The 20,562-nt window shown below is 39.9% G+C and overlaps 1 protein-coding gene across 1 annotated transcript in view; it reads left to right on the top strand.

Moving 5' to 3' along the window:
* The window catches only part of mad1l1 (mitotic arrest deficient 1 like 1), a 65,226-nt gene that overhangs the window by 6,594 nt on the left and 38,070 nt on the right, over window positions 1-20,562 (top strand). Inside the window, exons 10-15 of the mRNA XM_085458743.1 lie at window positions 10,346-10,432; window positions 11,192-11,336; window positions 15,624-15,764; window positions 16,742-16,798; window positions 18,840-18,931; window positions 19,128-19,218. Coding sequence (XP_085314869.1) covers window positions 10,346-10,432; window positions 11,192-11,336; window positions 15,624-15,764; window positions 16,742-16,798; window positions 18,840-18,931; window positions 19,128-19,218 — 613 coding nt within the window. The remainder of the gene's footprint in view (window positions 1-10,345; window positions 10,433-11,191; window positions 11,337-15,623; window positions 15,765-16,741; window positions 16,799-18,839; window positions 18,932-19,127; window positions 19,219-20,562) is intronic.

Genomic DNA, 20,562 nt, shown 5'->3' with positions numbered 1-20,562 from the left:
TCAGGTATATAATTGTCAAAGTTTTTATGAAGAAGTTTAAGAATCACAAAGTAAGTGAAAGTGAATTGGATATATGTCATATTCTTTTTGCGGTTAAGAATGATCAGGAGCTTTCAGAAGAAAGAATTGATGGCACTGCAGTGACAGAATAATGATCATATCTCAGGGCTGTCACTAATGTAACAGTGCCTGAATTAATGCTGACATGAAGTCGAAGCTGCTTGTTTAGGGCGGTTGTTGTTCTGTCATTAAATATGAAATGGCTCATAAGGGCTGCTGTGCTTTGACACTAAAGTTTGGATTTTCATTGTTGATTTTTCTATGGTTTGTTTTGTCATCTTGCGTTACTTAAAGCTAAATATAATTTATATTTATACATGATAAACATTTTCTCTCACAAGATATATCAGGATATGAAGAGTATGTAGCTGAGTTGCGACTGAGGATTGAATAAATGTAATTTACTGTACTTGAAGAGTTGACCTCCATCACCCTGAGATTTAATTCTTACCAACAATGTTGGTCTTTTGCCAGGAAGAAATAACTTAAAGGGAAAAGAGAAAACTCCTAAGAACAATAAATGTGTTGAGAAGTAGACGCAAGCCTTAAAGCTGCAGCCTGGATTTGTTAGCAGCTGGCTGGTTGCTAGAAGTTATTTTCTTTCCTTCTGTTATGTGAGATGATAACATTGTGCTTGGTTATGTGCGTGCCAGTGGGGATGACAATTGAAAATAAAATTGGAAGAAATAGAAGATGAAAATATCTTTATGCCTCCACGCTGGCGACAGCTGGGGCTGGAGGCATTTAAGTTTTGGATTTGTCCGTCGCTTTCTTTACATGATATCGCTCGAAAGTTTCACTTTGACTGGAGGATGAAGTGATTAGAATTTTGTGTGTTTAAAGTTCAAGACTTGATTTGGCCCTAATTCAAGAATCTCTAAATATCTGGAAAATGACATATATGATAAAAATGATCAGATAATGACATTTTTACACCAAAAGGTCACATGTTCTCATCGCTGTGAGATCATAATGTGCCACAAAATCACTTTTCTGACAACAATTCAACAGGAAATTGTGATCGTCTAGTCATATCTAGTTGGATACTGAATTCGTGCAACTTGACTGGTTGCTGGAAGTGCTTCTGGTCTTGCCATTGAAGGACAGCTGAATGATTAAAATACATTGAAAGGTCTTCCAGAAAATGTTTTTTCCCCCCTTATTATTGAAACTTTCACAAGCTACAGAAAGAACTGCAGCTATTTTGTGCATGTAAGTCACAGACTGGTTTTTGTGTGATAGATGGTGTATTAAATTGATTTAACTACTTCATGGTAGTGTTTGTGTGTATGCTGAATCTTGATGCCACATTGAAGGCCATACAAACTTGATGCTGTTCCCTGTGGATTAAGACTTTCTTTTAGCTCGTATGTGTCCATGATCCACCAGTGAAACAAGTTTAGTTGGAATGCTACCCAGTGTTCATAAATTGCTGGATTTTTATTAGGGCTGAACGATTATGGAAAATAATCTAATTGCGATTTTTTTGCCCCAATATTGCGATTGCGATGCGATATGCGATTATTTTTTAAGGTCTTTGTCTTCTGTATTATTAAACAAAGACAAGCAATACATCATATAGTATGGCCAATACTATATTACATTAATTTTAAACTGTTCTTTCCTGGAAGACAGACCTCTGTTATGATGACATGAGGTGATGCATGAATTGATGACTGACATTTTTATTTAACTTCTTCAATCACAACAGTATATTTGAACATACACAATAGTTTATTTTTAGCTTACAAACATCTGAGCATAAAGTGCTGACAAGGAACCCTGGTGTAAACATTAAAATGAAAGTCAGTACAATGTGCAGATTGCAGAAATATACATAAAAGAAAATCAGTGGCTTTACCACACTCAGTTTTTCGACATCTGTGAACTACTAGACTGTCATTCAATTAAAAAATAATATTAAATAAATAAAACTAATAAATAAAAAATACACACATCTTACTGATCTCTGCAGTCAGTAACATTACACATAAAGTGCAAACATAATAGCAATTGTATAAACACACACACAAACACGCCTTTAAAGTTTAAAGGCGTGAAATTGGACGGTCTAGCCTTCTGATTAGCTAATCAGAAGGCTAGTTCTGATTAGCGTCACCGCTGTCTCGGTGGAGTTTAATAAACTCGGCCGTCTGCTTCTTGCTATCTAAAATATAACCAGACACTGGTGTAAATTCTCGACTGTCTCATACTTCTGTTTAATAAGTTTTCTGTTTGACGTTTAGTCAGCTGTGTGAAAACCAAGGAGGAACCCACCCGGGGGATTAATAAAGTTTTATTTTATCCAATCTAATAACTTTAATCTCAGCCAAACCGATTTACTCACGAACAAACAAAACACTGAAAAAAGCCCAACAATAACATTTTTAGGTTGTCTAAGTGACTTATATATTACGTTTAACCCGAGCAGCGAAACTCCGCGGTGATCTGAAAATGATGTGCCGGGAGTTGTGCCGTTCTCGGCCGCATCAGTAACCCTCGAGCTCCCGGCTAGCTGTCGAGCTGGTGGGTAGCAGACGCCTCTGAAAACGTCGAAGCACTTTTGCAAATATGGGATATCTTGATAAACCGAGCAGATATTTGATGTTTACACAACTACTTTCTCGCCTGAAAATATGTTAAAAGTTTATTTTGTGACCCAGAAAGATTAGTATGAGTAATTTTAAAACTTAGTAGCGGCCGCCATTGTTGGAAACTGGAGTTTGGCTGGGCCGCGCTATGAATTCTGGGATATGGTAGTAATTTGGACAGCCTTATAATCGCAGTATAATCGCAGCCTTTGCGGTTAGAAAATTGCACTTGATCATGTCGCGATATTATCGCAAATGCGATATATCGTTCAGCCCTAATTTTTATGCTAAATATTACTCGCAATTAAATAAAACCAATAAGAGTTTTGATAACTTTGTGCAATTTCTGGAGAAATTACAGTACAACTCCTGTACACTGTTTCACTTTACGTTGTTGTTGTTGTTGTTGTTGGTTTAGATGGGCTAAACATGTGTACAGATCCATTTCAGGAATACATAATCATACTGAAAGAGAGAGAAGTTCATCAAGTACATCAAAATCAGCCAGTTGATTCCATCTACGCTGGTTATAGAGGAGTTAAAATTAGCATGGTGATACTGTTCTATGTGCCAACAAGCTAAATTTCATGCATGAAAGGTTTGGGGATTGTCATCACCCAGCAAAGAGGGGGACCGACTTTATATAACTCAAGAACGACACAGCGTAAGATTTTCAAATTAATACCATGGGTGCGTTTACTACAAATCTTGTATGAGTTCTGGAGTGAATTTTGTCGAGGTCAGAGGTCAAGTTTCCAAACACAGAAAGTCAGTGTTCTCAGTTATTTATATTTATTATGATTTTAGCATTTCTTACTCCCAGTTCTTACTTAACAATTGGAAAGCAAATGGCTATGGTGAATAAAATCACTAAGGCTCATTCGCATCTATCCAGTGGGACAAATTGGACTATTTGCTACTATAGCTATGTTTGATATCTGGGCTTTGGACTAAATTTTACTTTTGGCCACGTTTCCCGATTCACTTATGTGCGTTTTGTAAGCAAGACTCGCTAATCTGACAGTTCATTTTGTAGACCAGGGGCCCGTTCTTCGTACGTCGCTTACTACATCCAAGATCAAATGAAACATCCAAGATCAAATCATCGCGCTAACCGTGAGCTCGCTAATCCGGTTCCCCGAACACACCTGCTGTTGACGATTACTACAGCTGGACGCAGTAATGTGACATCACTGGGTGTCGTAAAAGGGGCTACGCATCGATAGTAGAAACATTGATCGGCAACCCTCTGATTGGTCGGCGAAAATGTCGACGGAGCGCGCTCGGCTCGGTATTTTTCGGCAGCAGAGCAAGAACTCTTGAGTGAGGGATTTCAGGAGTTTCAGAGTTTAATCAGAACGCAAGGGAACACTGCAAAGGCTGCAAAAGCAAGGAGCGAGGGCTGGCAGGAAGTTGCTGACAAATTAAACTCGTAAGTAATTTAATAATAACAATAATAATGGAGTGGATTGATATAGCGCTTTTCAAGGCACCCAAAGCGCTTTACAATGCCACTATTCAGTCACTCTCACATTCACACACTGGTGGAGGCAGCTACAGTTGTAGCCACAGCTGCCCTGGGGCAGACTGACAGAAGCCAGGCTGCCATATTGCGCCATCGGCCCCTCTGGCCAACACCAGTAGGCGGTAGGGTAGATTTATTATATTACACTATATTATCCAATATTATATTACATTATATTATAATATGTTATATTTTATCCTCTTTCACATTAGAGCCACGACAGGACCCACTAGAACATGGGAACAGGTAAAAGTGAAATATAAGAATATTCTACAGAATGGTAATATTTATCACTTATATTGCTTTTAGTCTCTTGGAAAGAGACCCTGGAATAATCTGTTTGTTTATAACAGCAACCAAGAAAAGGGCAGAGGAAAAAAAGACAGGTGGTGGTCCTGCACCCCCTCGTCAACAAGTTGGTTAAGTGAATAATACCCTCACGGGAAAATCGATATCTCTCTATGAGCACACTGTCGCGCTGAGCTAAAGGATCCTGTCTGTCCCGCAATATACGCTGAATTCTGAGGACTCTCCTTATCAATCTTGCACCTTCCGCAATGGGTGGCTCGCGTATACGGACAGGACATGGCTGCGACAGACTTCCCAAATCCACCTTCGCTTTTATAGCCGTGGTCTCTCATCTTGATTACACGAAGTAATTTACAATTACTACTCTGAAATATGAATTACATCTGTAATAATCACATACATGTAATAGAATGTTAATAGTACATTTCCCTTTTTTAGGGAATGACCTGTATGTATCTGTGTGACATCAATAAATGGATCAGGTGCTGCATTGTCTTTAGTTACATTGATGTTATTTATTTATGGTGAAACAGTGGTGGAATATCGCTGTTGCTTTCGTATGAATGACGCGGGCATACCTGCGTGGCCGCGATCTAATCCTGTTTACATAAAGTAAACCTGCTCCCGAGCAGGTTTACGCTTACGGCTCTGTTGCTATGACAGCAAGTCCCGGATGAGCTTCGGGGAACCGACTGATCCAGGATCACGCGAAATCGTCAACAATCTAATCCGGCTAACCTACTTAGCGAGGTACGAAGAACGGGCCCCAGGTTACACCCCAGTTGTTCACAACATTGCACCCAATAATATGCAACCATCACGTTATTTGCAACAGCATCCAAGATGACTGACTCATGACCTGCAAAACAAAACAAACAAAAGGCAGAGGACAGAGAAATATCTGCTTGTGTGAGTTCAGGAAAAGGCTCATCCCTCTGTGCTCAGGGCAATGTTGAATTATCTACTTGGGATACCAAGGCCATTCCAGCTTATAATTCACAAAGTCATATTTTAGTCATGAGTTTATTTCCATACCTGAAGTCACGCCTAGATAAATGTTAAGTGGTACAACCCACTTTCCTAGAAAAAGTTCCACATAACGGCTGAACATAACCCCCACACAGTGTCTCGCTTACAGATTATGCCTTTATTAAATGATGAAGTTTCAGTCCGACTGCCTTTCACCAGGTGCAAAGGGAACGTCTATGTATGGATATGTTATGTATATACTCGCATGTACATGTATAATAGTTGTGATAACCATGAAGTGATATCCAACTTGCATGGATATCACTTCAAAAATTGTTAACTATAGCTGCAATACCAAAAGGGATGATTAACATATCCCATAAATGATTAATATAGCAGAAATATGACAAAAAAAGACATCAAATGGATAATTAAAATTGTGTGTGTGTGTGTGGACATTACTTTTGTACCTGATAAATGTTGATTAGACTCAAACATTGTAATTTATGTTTTAAGGTAGACAATGTGCAGGAGTTACATTCAGTTATAACTAGAGCTGGGCGATATGAGATTTTTTCATATCACGATATGTTTTTTTCATTTCAGGCGATAACGATATCTATCACGATATAAGCCAAATAACTATATTTGTAAGATTTAAATGTGCCGTTGCTCACAAGTAAAATGTGAAATAATCAGCAGCTTGTTTTGATTTAAATATTTATTTCCCATAATAAGTTCAACAGGGTAGATGTACTTAAGGAACATGAGACTTTTTCAGATAAATAAAGGCAAATATTGCAAACTACACAAAAGGCAGCCGCTAAAGCGTTTAAGTTTCAAAATAGAACAAACGAAACAGACTAAATTGTCAATTCCACTTAGAAACAAAATATTAATTCTAAAAATAAATCTTAGTTTGTTTTACAGAAGAACAGACAAAACTGACTAACCTTTGTCAATATCAAATAAACTGAGAACTAAAAGGAAATTCTCAATCTCTCCTTGTTGTATAGCTTAGCTTTTCAAACAGTTTTAACAGTTACTTTAGTCTGACAAAAGCCGAATGACGAATTAGCGCTTCCAGTCAGAGACTGAGGCTACGTCCACACGTACACGGGTATTTTTGAAAACGGAGATTTTCCGTTTTCGTTTTAAAAAATAATCCCGTCCACACATAAAGGCAGAAATGAAGGAAAACACTGCTATGAACATGCCAAAGCAGCAGGTGGCGCTAGATTCCTAACCGTGCAGAAATGTTGGCCAATTAGAAGTCTAGAAGCCTCGGTGGGAAAAAGTAAACAAAGCTGGGGCATAGAAGCAGAACAGAGTCGTATGTGTGGAGGGACAGTAACTGTGTGTATATGTAAGCATTTAAACACTGCAGAGAGTAGAATTAACAGTAACAGTATTGTAGAAATTCATTTCACCGAAACAATAACGTGGCGCACAGTGTGACGCATGCACCAGTTTATTGTATTTCCAGACTTGCTTTCGGCACAATTTACAGTGCACGCTACTCTGTTTTTGTCAGACTTGAAATAGCCGAAATACCTTCCCACTACGGAACTTCTATGGCTCTTCCGTTCGACAATCTCTCCGGCATTGGAACCATCATCTGTTTTCTCTTCGGTCACGCTCGGTTGATTTTTCTAGTCGGCACACTCATTTCCTCCATTACGCGCTGGCTCCATTACCCGCTGGCTGTTTCCCAAACAAACACACGTGCGGCTTGGCACTTGTGCTGTATGTAACAAGTCACGCGACGTGACGCTGCGGCTGTGATTGGTTCGGCTCTGCGCTGCTTAATTTGGATTGGCTGACCTTTTTTTTTTTTTTTTTTTTTTTTTTTAAGAGGACAAGAGCGGCGAGGTCTATCGCGATAGCTTAATTTCTCTATCGAGTAAAAGTTATATCGCGATACATATCGTTATCGTTCTATCGCCCAGCTCTAGTTATAACAGTTCAATTGTGAAAATGTGCTCAGCATTAAAGGTCCCTTGAGATGAGACCGTTTCGCATGCCTTGTACAATAATGCATTCCATCATGGACGCTTGCTTTTGAATTGTGTGCTGATAACAAGGAAGATACTGTATCTCCTCTTTGGCCTGAAGGCATTCAGGATTTGCAAAAGAATTTCAGATTTGAGTTCAGACCATGGAAAATGAGTTTACCATGGTCTGAATAAAGCAGCTAGTTTATTCATATAATAAGCACTATAGCTAGCGTTTGGGGATGCAGTAATCACCGATCACTTACAGTGGTTGTCATAAGCGCCATTCAATCATTTTGCGCTGCTTAACCATGTCTGAGTTGTGAGGTCAGCAGTCCAAGCAAACATGCCCAGACCTCCTTCTCCCTGCCCACTTCCAGCTCTTCTCTGGTGTCATCCAAGCCAGGTGAGAGATATAATCTCTCCAATATGTCCTGGGTCTGCATCCTCTTTGCAGGACATTCCCAAAATACTTCACCTAGAAGGCGCCCACGAGGCGTCCTTATCAACCACATCACCTGGCTCCTTTCAATGTAGAGGAGAAGCAGCTGTACTCTGAAACCCTCAGAATGAAAAGGCTCGCATCCTATCTTCAAGAGTCAGTGTTGCTTCAATTGGTACAAATCTATGCATTTATTACTAACCATCATTACACAGTGTAATATCAGTTAACGCTGCTCCATGAGATTAAAAGAGTAAGAAACTAAAAACTTAGATGGGAGGTGATGTCAGTTTATTAGATCTCCCAGAATTGACAGTATTTGTCTTCAGACATGGGTAGTTTGCAAAGGATGGTCAAATGCAGTTTTTTCTTAACATCTCTCCAACAGTAAGTAATGATAATTTTTCATTAGAAACAAGTTCTAGCATAGGCCACCTAAATCTCACAACTGCAGTAACAGAGGCAACGTTAGCACGCTACCGTATATGTTTTTTTTTTTTTTTGTTTGTTTGTTTTTCTTAAATGGACTTAATGCAGTAGTATGAATCAGGTGCTGAGTGGATAATCCAGCACCAGCTTCATATGTAAAATATATAAAACAACACACACAGTACCTGTGGATGAGAGACGAGATGACTGCTCGAGGCTGTGACTTATTTGTGTTCACATCATGACCTTGAAAAAAAGATTAATTCTTTCTCTGGCTCCTGTTCCAGCAGCTGTAATGTTGCTGAGGTCAATATGAACACGTGAGTATAAATTTGGTGTGGTGGTGAGCAATGTTGCCTCACAGCAAAGAGATCTTGGATTCAGATCCCCTTCGGCCAGCTGGGCCCTTCTGTGTGCAGCGTGCATGTTCTCCCTGTGCCTTCCCCTCTGGGCTCTGGCTTCCTCCCATAGTCCAAAGACGTGCATGTTAGGTTAATTGGTGATTCTAAATTGAGCATAGTTGTGAATGGTTGACTGTCTCTCTGTGCTAGTCCTGTGACAGAGTGGCAACATGCCCAGGGTGCACACGAGTCTTGTCCCTCAACAGCCGGGACCCTAACATGGATAAGCGGAAGAAAATGGATATGCGTGTGTATGTGAATGTGTATGCAGGTAGTCTTTGTTATTTTCATCATACTTACATTTAAGACATTATAGGCTCTAAATGATCGTTGTCATTGCCTCCAGTTTTCATGTACATTTTATATTTGTCTGAAGTTTTTTGGGCTTGAAATGCTGTTTGTAATAAATCCTCACCATCCAGTTTTCACATGGAATACTCTTGTCTGCCTTGAAGTTGATGTGTACTCACAGTAGGGAATCCGTAGTGCGTCAAAGCACATTTGACCCCCAAAGTCCATTATGTTTAACTAGTGTGACCGCTTCAGTTAAGCACATCAAGCCTTGGCCCACTTTTTAGGAGGTGAGCCCAGGCACGGTTCAGTTGGACTCATACAGGGTACACGTTGTAGTGTAATCACTAACCGTGTAACACTTCCTCACTAACACCCTCTCTCGTGAAAATCACCGTGCTAACTAATTAACAAATCTATAAGGTACGTGAGGACAATGTGTTATTGCTTAAAAAAAAAAGGTTACAATTAAAGCACATAAAATCATGAACCTCATTTGTTGTGCAAGAATGTGTTTCAAAAGCAAGTGTCTGCCTGAAAGAGGGAGAGAGAGTAAGCAGGGGATAAGATGCTGAGAAACTGAAGTGTACTCTGGCCCCGGATCGTTAAGTGTTAGCGCAGGCCAGCAGGCGAGGGGAGAGGGCGGACAGTCAAGCTTGGGCATGGTACAAAGCAATTGTGTGAGTACACCCTTAATCTGCCTGCTCAGCCTTTTCTGTTCATATCCCTAATTTGTCAGTAGATTGCCTAATCATGGCACACAAGCCCAGGTCAGGTCTCTTGGTGCTAGTATGTGAAACATGTAAAGCAGATTGATTTCATCGAGGAAAAGCAACTAGCCTTCATCTGTTGATATTTCCAGGTTTGTTGGTTGAATTGCTTAACCTGGTAATTTTCAGTTGCTCTGAAGAGTAAGCTACATCCTCTGAAAGTCTCTAGTTTTGCACTAAAAGTGCTGTGGAGCTAAATTGCCCAATCTTAAACCCATTTCACAAGAGGTGAGATGTTGGCTTTTAAACACATATGTGGCACATGCATTGCTGCCTTTTCACCGTCTGTTTTGTAACCCGTCAGTCTCTTCCACCGAGTGAGTTTGTTTTGTAGAGCAGTGACCAGTATTTACCCCACTGTCCTCCTCTCATCTCCCCCCCTGCTCCTCGTGTCATTTTATTTCTGAGCTCCCTACTGACCGGCAAACAAAAGATTGTGGCAGTGCCGTCGTGTTCATCTATTCTGCCCTTTCTGCTTTCTCAGTCGTATCAATTTTTCATTGCGGGAGTAAGTGTGTGTACACATCTGTATGCTAACTGTTCTGTGCTGTGTCTTGCCTGTAGGAAACCCGAGGATCTGTCCAGGGAGGTGATTCAGATCCAGCAGAGAGAAATTGCTCTGAAAGAGCAGAACTACACACTCAACAGCCGGTAATACACACACACTCGCTCGCACACAAAATCCCTTTCTCTCTCTTCAGACCTATTTCTCTCATTCTGTCTGCTTGCATGCCTCTCTTCCCCTCATGTATCTATTAGAGCATATCTCTGAGAAGTCCTTAATTGTCACAAAGTTAATTAAACTGGTCCTGATTCTGATAGCACTCCTGACAGTAACCACTGGTGTGTGAGTGTGTGTACGTGTGCGAGAGAAGGAATTCACTAATTAAACTTGTCCTGTTTAGACAGAGGTGATGTCTATAGGGAGGGCCGCACACGCGTGCTCTGGTATATTCGTGCTGCAACTCAGTCCAGCTAAGAAAGCTTTCATTAGCTAACAAGCGTTCCTCTTCTGCTGAGCGTATTGGGCTCATTATGAAGTATTAGAAACAGCAGAATGGGAGAGTCGTGGGTGTGGGAGGGGATGGTGATGGGAGCTTGCGGTGTAATTATTGCCCTTCGGCGTAATTATTGTCCTATTGATCAGACCTGGCACAAATCTCTGCTGAAAATAATTTCTGGACCCTTGTCTGGGATTTTTTGGTGTCAGTCAGGTAAGTCGTCTGTGAGTCTTATTATAAATTGACTATAAATTGCCTTTCTCAAATTGTCAGACTGTTCTGCATTAATCAACCTCTTTCCTTCTTTCTCTCCCCTCTCTCTCCCCTGTTATTAACAAACACACACATACGTACGAACGCGCACACATAAAAATTGCTTCCCACCAATTCATTTATTCTGCTCTGTCAGTGTGAGGAGTGTGGAGCGTTCACAGTCTGAGCTTCGTGCAGAGCTGACCCAGCAGCACAGCAAGACTCTGGAGGAGCAAAAGAAGAGAGAGGCACAGGACGCTCTTGTCCGTCGACTGCAGAAGCGGGTGCTGCTGTTAACCAAGGTACCTGGTGATCAGCCACGCACTCTCAAACACAGAGAAGTATTCATGCCTTCAAACATGACCTTTCAAACATCACCCAATGCGGTAATTTGACTCTAAACACTCAGTGAACACAGTAGCCAGGTAGACTTGCAAGGCCAGCATTGAATTCTTAATCTCGCCTTTACGCCTCTGTCCTGCTAATTGGCCACCGGGTGTCACATGACTCCTCCATCTGTCTGTCTTGCTCCCCCCCCCCCGCTCTGCAGTTCTTGAGAAGACCTCCCTGTAATATTGATTTCTTGATGTGTGTAATTCCCGACGTTATCATGCTTAGTCTCTCACCACACAAATCACACACATGCACACACCACCACCATAACTAGGCAGGATTGAAGGGGTGCTAACATTATAGCTCGGTGAAAGAATTTTTTTGCATCAAGTTTTCACAAAAGCGAAATAAGTAATTGTTATTTCCCAGCCAGTCACAGCCTATTTAGAAAAAAAAATCCATTATAGTTGGTGTTAAGTTCTGAGCTTTTAAACGTGAACTGTTTAAGCTGTTTATTTATTCAGGCGCAGTCGCAGAACAATTTGTTTTCAACAATGCAAATATGCCGAACACTCGAATTACCTTAATGATTGTAGTGAAGTATATTAATGACGTGACTTCAACCATATCTCCAACTGCCCAAGTTTATTTTTATTCATAATTTTTTCTTTATTATGTTTTTTTTAAAAATAATTTTTCTATGGCTTGTAATGTAGCCAGCAACCACTGATGTTATTCAGTTTCCTTCTTTCTTTCTCCTTTTTTTAAGCTTAATTTTAAGGTTTAAGGCATTTTATATACTTTAATGACAAACAACTGAAAATGCCTTTTTTACTCAAATGGTTTTTAGTTTTTGAACTTTACTGAAAATTGAAAGGATCTTTTTGCTCACCTACAATTAGGGTATGCGTCATATAGCCTGAAGTCTGCATTGCAAAAACAATGTGAATGGTCTTTCATTTATGTATTCAATACTTTTAAAATGAAAAATAATAGCTCATTGAGTTTTGATTCAGGGAAGAATACAAGCTATCTGAGGAATATGAAGAATATCTGAGCAGTTGTTTTTAAGTTTTTATAAAGGGAAAAAAAAGATTAATCAGAGCATGTTTATCCACTTTTGAACTTTCCTCCAGGTGTCTTAGATGGATTTGAAATGTCACCCTGCCCAACTAAGAAATAAAACTCAAGAGAAGCAGCAGGTCCTCCTATTTGTGTATGTGGAACCAACAAAGTGACTGACAAAATAACTAAATTGTTATTCGGTTTTGATTGTCGTCAGTAGTTTGTATATTGATCAGCTAACCAGTTCATCAAGTAAATGTTTGACCTTTGAAGAATTCTTTGGAGAAGAGAAGAGAACTGGTTAATTAACTAATTGCCCCACAAACCCTTGAGGTTCTTCTACTCTTTACTATGAAATGCAACATTTTGTCTTTGCCACAAGGCGGCATCTCCTTTAAGCCACCATTGGTCTGGTTACTTCTTTTACCTTCACATACTTTAGTGGGACAGACTCCGTGACCCATTAGAGGCATGGCCAGAGCTTCACGCACTGGATAAAACAGTTGACACAAAAGCAATTTCAAAAAAAAAAAAAAAAAGATGATGAAAACAGTAATGATAGTTTTATCATTCTGTCCACCCATTCCCTGTTTGTTTGTGTGTTTTTAAATTGAGAGTTTTTATCAGAGAAGAGGTGACAGATTTTGATTAAGATTGAGTGAATTTCTTGGCACATTAATGGAGAGTAAACAGCCAAAGGGCCTGCTGGTTAGTACTGGGAGTGAACACATACACATTGACCTCTAAACGTACTCATGTGTGCCTTTTTTGTATTTACTTCTGTTCATTCTGTCTTCCTATTTATCTTCTTTTCTCCTCTAAAGAGAATCTTGTAGGATGTATGAAGTCAATGGTTGTGTGTCAATGCTTGGCAAACTAAACTGCTGTAATGCATTTGACGGACTCATTTCTTAGCAGACTATCTTGATTTTGATCTGACTGGTTAGTTTTGCCATGGTTTGTTTGCAGGTAGTAACCAGTATGCTATTGTACAAGGATTATTATTGCTGCCCACTGTTGGGATTTGGGCAAAATTTGGGGTTAGGGTTATGGTCACAGGCGAGGGTTAAGATGCGTCCACACGCACGTCACTTTGAAGCTGGTTCCCTAGGTGACCCTCTAATGTGTTACGTAGCAGGTCATATGCCAATCAACGGTATCCTTCACTCTTATTTGTAGTTGCTTCAGCTGCCGTCTGGAAGTTGAGAAACGTTTTTCTTCCACCTCATTCTCTTCCTCTTCTTCTCAACTGGACTGGAGTCAGTCACATCCATAAACACTCATTTATTCTCGATATTGTCACAGTGCTCATTGTCAGCAGATTTGACATGCGACCCTCTTGTCTCTGGACAGCTGACAACAAGTCAGCTAATCAACAGCTGGTTATAAGCTAGCATTATGCCAGCTAATCTTCGGCTAAAAAAATCACACTTTCCTTCTGGTAAACAGTTTGATTACATTACACAGTGTACTTTAAAACTTATGACATTTATTGCCGTGTTACATTAGCAGCTTTCAAGTGATGAAATGTGTTACACAAGTGTAAAGTCAGTTTGACTGGGTCAAAGCATCTTCATAATGGCTGGTCTTATGGGATGTTCCTGGTATGAAGTGGCCCACACAAAGGTCACAGAGTTCAGGATTCTGTCTCTGCCTTTTAATATGTAATTTCTGCTGCAGTGTCAGTGGCCACTCTAGAACAGATTTCATGTATTTGCACCTCCTGATTCACAGAGTCAGCCATTAGTGACTTCTCACAGAAATTTTGCTACGTAATGTTTGGTTCTTAACTTGATTATCATAAAATGCCACCTGCTTTGCTTTATAGTGCACAGTGTACACTGACAGAGTCAGGAGGGGAGGAGTTGCATCATATGAACAGTGCTGACTGACAGTTCACTTCTAAGATAGCAAAGTGAACTGACAGCTGACCTCAGAGCATTGTGCTTTTCCTTTCTCTCACAAGTATTCTTGACTGGAGTGGTTACAGGTCTCACAAAAATGTAGACGATGATTACCAATTATTATGAAGTGTTATTTAGATTAGCTTGTGTATTAAATTACTATAAATTAACAACGTTAACCTTTTGTCTTCTCTAAACTATGGGACAGTCAATAGTCTTTTACAATTTATATTATATTGTGGCGGACCACCAGGTGGCTCCACTCACACCCAAGTTGAACGGAAGTGTTGGGGTGGAGATTTTGGCGCTCAATATATATGTGAAGTTCTGAGAGTCAGTTAATAAAGTTGGAGTGAGACACAGAGACCTCTCCTGTCGTTATTACATACCTCCACAATATATTATATTATTGTATCTATATATTATACCGTTATAATTTTGAACATTTAATACCTGTTTTTGAGTGATTTCATTTATATCTAATCCTATTATTATTGCCTTTTTGATCCTCTATACAATGATCGTGCATTTATTAGGTTCCATTCACACACCACAACAGGCCATTGCAGTTTATTTTCTCTTTGCTTATGACTTCAATTTCTTATATGAACAATAAATGTAAAAATCTCTTTTTATATGGATTTTTTTTTTTGGGACTCCATGAGATTCCTGTGACAGTGAAATATAAAATGAACCACTCAGACATGAAGCACACAGACCGACAACTTTGATAGCTATTTGGAAACTATGTCAGTCCTGTTGACGCTTTAAAAGAAATATTTTTCCTGTTGAAGAGAAGCAGGTATGCCTCTGACTCCATTACAGAGGACAAAACGTTTACTATTCAGCACATTAAAGATGAGATGATGAGGAAGCATAATATAGGCAACACGTGCTCTTTATTCATTCTGGTATTCTTTGTCTACAAAGACATTTTTCTTTGATTTGATTCTTTCAGTTTTAGAAATACAGATGAGCATGGGCACACGCAAGCTTCTCTTATCACAGCTTGGATAAGAAAGCTGTAGCTGCCTCATACTGTGTTACTGACTTATGCAAGCAAACAAAAAGAAACATAGTAACAATTAGAGGAAAAAAAGTAAGAAAGATGCTTTCTTACTTTGTTTTTTCATGCAGACACAGATAGACATTTACTATGTGATGCTACAAAATGTTAAAATTCCCACAACTTTTTCTTTTACTTTATTGGATACGGTGAAATTTGTTTATTAATCAGCAGATTTACCGTGTTATAGTGCTGTTAATGTGTAACGTTTTATGTTGCAGGAGCGGGATGGAATGCGTGCCATATTAGAGTCCTATGACAGCGAGCTGGCGCCTACTGAGTACTCTCCTCAACTGAGCAAACGCCTCAGGGAGGCCGAGGACATACTGCAGAAGACACAGAGCCATAATGCAGAGATGGAGGTGTGTCTCCAGGCGTGCATAAATATACTTTTTTTTTTGTCTTCTGCTCTTTGTTTTGTTTTTCAAAGTTGAATTTGAAAGTACTGACTTCCACTAAGCTGCCGACCAGATTATTATGCATGTAGCTGTTTGACACATGACTCGTAGCTGAGGGCACAGTAATTGCATGCTGCTTAGCTTCAGCTGCTTGTTGTTTACATCCTCAATACTCTTGTTTAGCGGACAGACTGAAACACATCTACAAAAATGGATAATACTGGACTTACGTTGCAGAGATTGTCACCCTTTTCTTTTAATTCCCTCAGTTTGACAGAATTGCCATGTTTAAGTGCAGAACCCCAGTTTGATTCTCTCCAGTTTTGCCCTTTTAAAGTTACTGCATTATGCTGTTTACACTGTGACTCACTTTTGAAAGAGATGGGCGAAATACCTTGAATTTCTCTACAAATCTTTTATTTTAATAATCAGCCAACAATCACTGTGAATTTGGCAGTTGCTGTGCTGAAACGGGAATCAGCACTAACCTAGCACCCCCTGCACTCGTAGTGTCACAGCTTGGCTAATCTAACATGAAGGTTAATAAAATGGTAAATGGCCTGGATTTATATAGCGCTTTACTAGTCCCTAAGGACCCCAAAGCGCTTTACATATCCAGTCATCCACCCATTCACACACACATTCACACACTGGTGATGGCAAGCTACAAAAGCTAAAATGCAGCTTGATCTGTAAGAAAATGGAACAAACACAAAAGCCTCCACAACACACTGCCTTAGGACACTACAATACAAAATAATAACCCATGAAAGACCTAATATTTTGGTTGATAGCAGCTCATTTCTCAACAGGGATGTTATTTTGAAGTACTAACTGGCTTCTTTCCTTTGTTTTTTGGAGGGCTATTACTGCATATCAGTAGGCTAGGGTCATTTTTCTTTTTGCTTCTGCATTACATTTCTTTTGTCCTGTTAATTCAGGCTCAGCTGACCAAAGCGCAGGAGGAGACAGGGACACTAAAACTGCAGCTACAAACAGTAAGTGAACCTGCAATCCCGTTTTTTTTTTTTTTTTGTTGTTGTTGTTGCAACATGCCGTTTCTATAAAAGGCACAGGCATTTTTCACCAGTCAAGTAATTAGCAGCCAAAGTATAAGCAGTATCAACCAGTTTGGAGACATGGATCCAAGAGCACAATCAGTCTATTTTTGCAAAAAGCGTTTGAGATGTAGCTAGCTAATTTCACATATAGCAGTTACAAAAAGATAAGAGCATAACCAGCATCTATGATTGTGCCATGTACACTATGTGAAATTAAAGGAAAGTAGCATGTGTGTGCACCTTTGGGTGGCCACCAGTATCATGTGCCCACTGTCCTGGAGGCTCCAGGTTAATAATTGATATAATTAGAACAAGAGGGAAGGCAGACTTCAGTAGCAGGAGGTGGGAATCATGCATCTTTATGTACAATCTGTTGAAGTTACCTAGACAACATGCATATATAACTCCATTTAATTAATTAAAGGACTTTGTGACTCTGTTCCAGTCCGTTGCAGTGAAGAGACAGCTGAGTGTCAGTGTGTAGCCATCGATTTACTGGTTGATTTACCTTTCTGCCGTCACTGAATACCCCAAGATTTGGGCAGTGACTGAAAGAATAAAATCTCAGATACAGTGGCTTGCAAAAGTATTCGGCCCCCTTGAACTTTTCCACAATTTGTCACATTACAGCCACAAACATGAATCAATTTTATTGGAATTCCACGTGAAAGAACAATACAAAGTGGTGCACACGTGAGAAGTGGAACGAAAATCATACATGATTCCAAACATTTTTTACAAATAAATAACTGCAAAGTGGGGTGTGTGAAAAGTTCAAGGGGGTCGAATACTTTTGCAAGCCACTGTACAAGTGGAAATGAGCTTCATCCAAAAGTTTTCTGGGATCCCACTTAAAGGTGAGGTCAGGGGCTCAGTCATTCAGTAGAGGCTCACAATAGTCTGTCTATACATCCTGACTAAGACTCCTCCTGGATACTTCTTAGTTGAGGTGTTTCAGGCATGTCCTACCAGGAGGACACCCAGGGGCACACTGGAGAGATACTGTCTTATGTCTGGCTTGCCTCACTGTGCCCCTGGAAGAGCTGGAGGAGATGGCTGGGGAGAGAGAGAAATCCTGTTATCTTTGTTTAGACTCTGGTTCAAACAGCCCAGATTCATGTAAGTGGTAGAAAATTGATGAATATAACCACCCAACCAGCTAAATATAAGAATAAAATGAAATATGGATGCAAAAGAATCTATGCATCTATCTATACATAGTAATCTTTTAATGACAGTGTAAAAAAATGAAAACAGATGTAAACTTTAGCACATGTTCTTTTTTCAGTCCTGAGTGTGTCAGTACATTTAACAGGTTTATCTGTCAATCTTGGCATGTACATTTTTCTCAATTGAAGATTTTAGAAATGACAGAAAACTCTTACAGACAGAAGTATTCTGCTTTTAAATATAGTCCCGGATAACGTAGCGAGTTGGCAGGTGTGACCTGAAACCTTGAAACGCACCCTCTTTACTCATTCTATGATCTTCCTTCTTTTCTTGGCTCCTTGTTGCCGAGGTGACATCAACATAGCCATAGCAATGAGTATTGACGCGTGAAATCTACCTGTCTGGTATAGCAGTAATTACTTATCTGTCTTGGGAAGACTGGGAGTGGGGATGCACCGAGAGATGGGCAGATGCTGTCAGAGAAGGAGGAAAATTGGTGTGCAAATGGAAATGAGGGATAATTTTACAGACGAGAGCAAGATCAGAGGGGAAAAAAACAACTATGAGACAGATGGAATAGAAACGAGTAAGAGGTAAAAAGATCAGGACGTTGTGAAACAGAAAATAAGTTAGTGGGCTAATGGTGTGTAAAGGATATATCTGTTTGTCTTGATGTCTGTGTCAAAAAGATAGCAGCCCACTATAATACAGTCTTCAGGATTTATCTGCAGGCAGAAGGTTTCTGCCAGGCACACGGCCAAAGGTGGTCTGATGATAGTACACCAGGATCATTTTCTTTGTGTCCCAGGCGGAGCTGGAGCTGGAGTCTTTAAAGAAGCAGCAGGCCTCTGCTACTGACAGCAACTCTTTACTGACCAAAGAAGAGGTCACCATTCTCAGGTGGGTTGACCTCAACTTGTTGCAATGAAAAATTCATGACTATACATATAAAGGATTAAATCACTAATGCCTCACATGCATGCCTGAGCAGAGCTATACGCCTAAGATTAACCTGTTCACTCTGTGACATACATGGTCACATCTTTGCATGTTAGGCGTTATTAAACAGTGTATGTGCATGCATCTTTTTTCTCAGACAGAAAATTGAAGATTTAGAGAGAGAGCGGCAACGTTTGGAGGAGCAGAATAACATTCTGGAGATGAGACTGGAGAGGCACAACCTACAGGTAGGCGCTTTAAGTTCCCTCCAACTGTTTTCTGTGATGGATTTACTCGTCTGGCACAAAGGAACCAATTTAATAACCCCAAGGGCAGCAGACGAGCCCGCATGACACTACAGATTGATTCACACAAACGTTTCACATATCTGACAGTTTTTCAAACATAATTGGACCCAGGTGTGACTTGAGCAGCATCCAATGGAAAAATCGCACAACCTGTGGCTGATTTGAAATCCTTCCTTTGTTGGTGGAAAGGATTACAATACACAGAGCATTTCGTGGACCTCCCTAGTGTTAGCTGCGAATGACACTGGCTAAAATTTAATTGGTAGACAACATTTGTGAAACATAAACACAGACACACACATTTGACTGTGTGCATCTAATCCAGCTGCTTTCATCTTCCAAAGTTATTTAAGTCTTTTCCTGTTTTTTTCTTTTAAAATGGTGTGTGTGCGTGCGTGTGTGCGTTTCATCTCAGTCAGCTTCTCTAACTCCCCTGACTCATACTGTGCCAAACTAAGCCAACAGGGCACTTTAATGAAACGTGTGTGGGCAAGCGTGTTGGTTCCATTTAGCAGTGGGTTGAATGAAATCCATGTTTTTTCAAGCATGACCACCACCTTTAAGGCAATTGACGTGTGTGTGTGTGTGTGTGTGCGCGCGTGTGTGTGTGTGTTTCAAGGTTACACAGTCAATGGATCAGGTCAGTTCTTAGGAGCTAATTTTTATGACTCTTTCATGGTCTAATGCACACCAAGAGACCTCTACATCAGACTGACTGAGGAGATGAGTGACTGAATGGAGAACTATTTGAAAGAAGAAGTGAATAGCTGAATAAGGATGAGTTAACAGAATTGATTGCTCAAATAAACTGACATTGCATTTTTTTATTAGTATTATATCAACTTCCATATAAGATTTTCGTAGCCAGTCCCATTATTAGTGCCTTTATATTTAAATCGTACTGAAATACACAGGTGTCGATCGCTTGGATGACCAGTGCAGTGAGATTGCTTTTGAGCAATTTAGCTATAAAACTAGTGGTTGTACCTTTAAAATCTTGAAACCAGCATAGTGATCATTGAACACCTAAAATTAACTCTGAGTAGATCAGTAGAAGTGAATGAATGTAATTTTTTATCTTACAGTTAGTTAAAAACTAAGCAACAACTTTTTAAACTAGGAATCACATGACAGTGTATGAGCAGATATAATCCTTCTAAAAACGCCATACAAAGAGATTCTGATTTTAGAAGTGCTATCGACGGAGTTATTATAGTCACCATCCTTCTCACTGTCACCAAGTGCTTGCTCATAGGAGGTTGTTTGAATGTTGGGGTTTTCTGT

Source organism: Copadichromis virginalis, linkage group LG6, assembly GCF_057382275.1.
Source record: "Copadichromis virginalis isolate Kocher_CV1m ecotype Utaka linkage group LG6, C_Virginalis_male_GT1.1, whole genome shotgun sequence".
NCBI lineage: Eukaryota > Metazoa > Chordata > Actinopteri > Cichliformes > Cichlidae > Copadichromis > Copadichromis virginalis.
This window is presented reverse-complemented; position numbering and strand designations above follow the sequence as displayed.